This window comes from Sitodiplosis mosellana, unplaced genomic scaffold (genome assembly GCF_009176505.1).
Source record: "Sitodiplosis mosellana isolate CC-2019 unplaced genomic scaffold, AAFC_SMos_1.0 Smas_scaffold_6191, whole genome shotgun sequence".
In the NCBI taxonomy this organism is placed as follows: Eukaryota; Metazoa; Arthropoda; class Insecta; order Diptera; family Cecidomyiidae; genus Sitodiplosis; species Sitodiplosis mosellana.
Genome location: NW_022601432.1, coordinates 1,118,832 through 1,121,704, shown reverse-complemented (window position 1 = coordinate 1,121,704; position 2,873 = coordinate 1,118,832). Strand labels below are relative to the sequence as shown.

The window sequence follows — 2,873 nt, the reverse complement described above, 5'->3', positions numbered from 1 at the left end:
TGGCCAACTATCCGCAAGCAACAAGTGTATCGTACATATATCTATTTGTTTGATAACGGCGCGCCTCCGTTTAGCATATTAAATATGAATATCGTTCGCGTGCGATTCACGGAAAGCAGGCAGTAAGCAAATGAAAAGGAACGAACAAAAAAGAGTAGGAGAAATATGGCATTGTAGTGAAGAAACAATGTGAATAAATCGTATGAGTATATGGCGATATGCGACGTGTCGGTAGTTTTCACGCAACTCCAGCTCACAATCCGTTGAGTCGTTATACGATTGTCGGCTACAAATTCAGTCGAAAATCGCTTGCATATCGAATCACACGGTTCGTATTACCGCTTATCAGAGCCGTTACAGACACAGGTGACTGTCAAAGTTTGAAGTTTTTCTGCTGTGCAACGACAAAATAAAAACCAGAACAAAGAAAAAAGAAAACGAAAATAATCTTTTGAAGAATCACCCAAAGTGCGTGCAGAAAAAAAAACACAGAGACAAAGAAAAAACGAAATCCCTGAAGAAATTTACATTAAAATGGTGCAATGCGATAAAAATCGTGATGCGATGGCTACAAAACCGATCGGTGAAATAGTTCAGACAGTGTTATCGGTGGCAAAAAGTGCGCAACGCATAACCCTTGGTTTTTCTGATGCAATCAAATTATTATCAAATACACCCGAGGAGGCGCAGTTCTGCTTCTTGGCCGAACCAAAGTTTGGCGACAGTGCGACTCATATGAATGAAGTGCTTTTGCAGGCATTCTGCTATGAGCACGGAATCTATATCATAAAAGTGGATAGCGGACGGAAATTAGCACACGTTTTGGGGACATTGAATGCAGACGAAACATGCGTATTGATACGGAAATCCGCCACAGACCATGACAACAACGACGACGTTGACAACGAACACAACGATATGGATGGCAACGAAGATGATGCAACGACCACTACTGCAGCTTCATCACAAAGTGAAGAGGATATTTTGGTGAATTTTTGCGAAAATACCTGGCACAATGCTGACTATTGCATTGTCAAATTGCCCGAATTATGAACGACGAAGATCCCATTCGTTCCAATTTGCCAATGCCGCCATCGACGCCGCTGTTGACGACGACGACGACCGCAACAACATTTCAAATCGATTCGTTAATTCGCTTTATTGACAATCAATTTGGAATATCAATTATCACTTTTTTCACTGTGTGAAATGCAGAGTACTGCTATTCCAAGAAAAAATAAAACTGAATACGCTGAATCTGACCGATATGAACCGTGTTCCGTGTTCACGTACTTTATGCGTGGCAATCATCAAAAAGAAGACGTAATTTCGTTGTGCAAAGCACAAAAAATGGAGCCCAACATCGACGCAAAATTGCAACGCAACCACATTTTTTCCCTTCACTGTGTGTAACCATAAATAGTTCTGAAGAAACTGTGTTTGAAAAGCGAGCACAAAAAAATCAAATCGCATTTAAAATATGTGTGTCGTATCAGATTTATAGTATGTACGGAGTTTCCGTTCTTCAATTAAATTTTTAAATTATCATTTTTTTTTGTTTGTTTTCTGTTTTGCACTGCTGCTGTTGATGTTTTGAAAAATCATCGGCATGTCACATGGGGAAATGTGATTTATCAGGTTTTATTTTTGATTTAAAGAGCCACAGCACGGCATATTTCAACATCACCTTTTTTTTGTGTGTGTACTATAAATGCTAAGTTCATCGTAAAAATTCAGTCCGTATCATTATGAATTGGTTTTTGTTCAATTTTTACATGAAATGAGTGTCACAACGTACACAAAGTATGAAATGAAACAAACGACGCTAATTTTCGCATTAAAGTGCATCAAATGCGTTTTAAATATATTTGAATACATATTGCACCGATAAGACGAAAAAAAAGCACCCATACACAAATCGATGATCTATTTATAAAACGATCGAAACTGCGCATGGTGTTGTTTTCAGTGTCGGTGTCAAAGTTTGTTGTTGTCACTTTTTACCGAAATGAAATTGGAAAAAGATGCAAACGAAATGGAGAATAGAATATTTTTTGACATGTTAAAAAATGCAGGCGCTTCTTAATTTCTACTGAATTGTACATGTTTCTTTACTTTATTTAATTTAAGCTCAAATAACTTTAAGCAAAACAAATGGATAAAATAAAAACAAATTGATCGTGTGAACCAAAAATGTCTGGATGAGAAAAGCAAAAAGTTTCTTTGAAATCATAATAATAAAAAAAAATAAACAATGATATGCAATTGAAATTTTTTTCTTTCAATCAACAACAAAAATATAGCAAATAACCCTGAGAGCAGCTCATCGCACTATGCGACGAATTGATCAATCAACTTTCTTGATTTAGCTTGGTGAATAATTGTCCAAGTGGAATAGGCAAATTGAAATCCCATTCATTTACGTAATGACTTATTCAATGGATGAAAATAATAATAGAAAAATCAAATCAAATTGAAGCAAGTTGAGAAGAAGAAAAGAAACGGCAAACATAGAATCGGATGAATTATTCAAATGATGTTCACCTAAAATTAAAGTCCTCGAACACTTCAGATCACTGGCTATAAAACCAGACACATTGCGCTGACTACGCGGAAAAAATCATAAAAAATGAAATAAAGAAGAAGTAAAAAAATCAGAACCAATTAATTAAATTAAGACAACGCCTGTGCGGATACAATACAACTGGATTATGAATTTGTATGTGTGTTGATTTGTTATTTTTCAGCATTGAAATATTTCCAGACAAAGTCGAATGCACACATACACAAAGCGATTGCATTCATCTGACGGAGAGAGAAAAGCAAATGCATCGATTGTAAAATCGAGTGCAGCAAAAGATAAACAGAAGCCA

The 2,873-nt window shown here is 36.1% G+C and overlaps 1 protein-coding gene across 1 annotated transcript; it reads left to right on the top strand.

Annotated features, from left to right (window-relative positions):
- On the top strand, positions 1-2,271 carry LOC129576617 (uncharacterized). The gene has a single exon (XM_055461945.1). The coding sequence runs from the start codon at positions 535-537 to the stop codon at positions 1,051-1,053; it is 519 nt and encodes a 172-aa protein (XP_055317920.1). The 5' UTR covers positions 1-534; the 3' UTR covers positions 1,054-2,271.
- The last annotated feature ends 602 nt before the right edge of the window (positions 2,272-2,873 follow it).

Bases quoted from the DNA above. Each gene is read 5' to 3' on its own strand.
- LOC129576617 (XM_055461945.1), top strand. From the start codon at position 535: ATGGTGCAATGCGATAAAAATCGTGATGCGATGGCTACAAAACCGATC.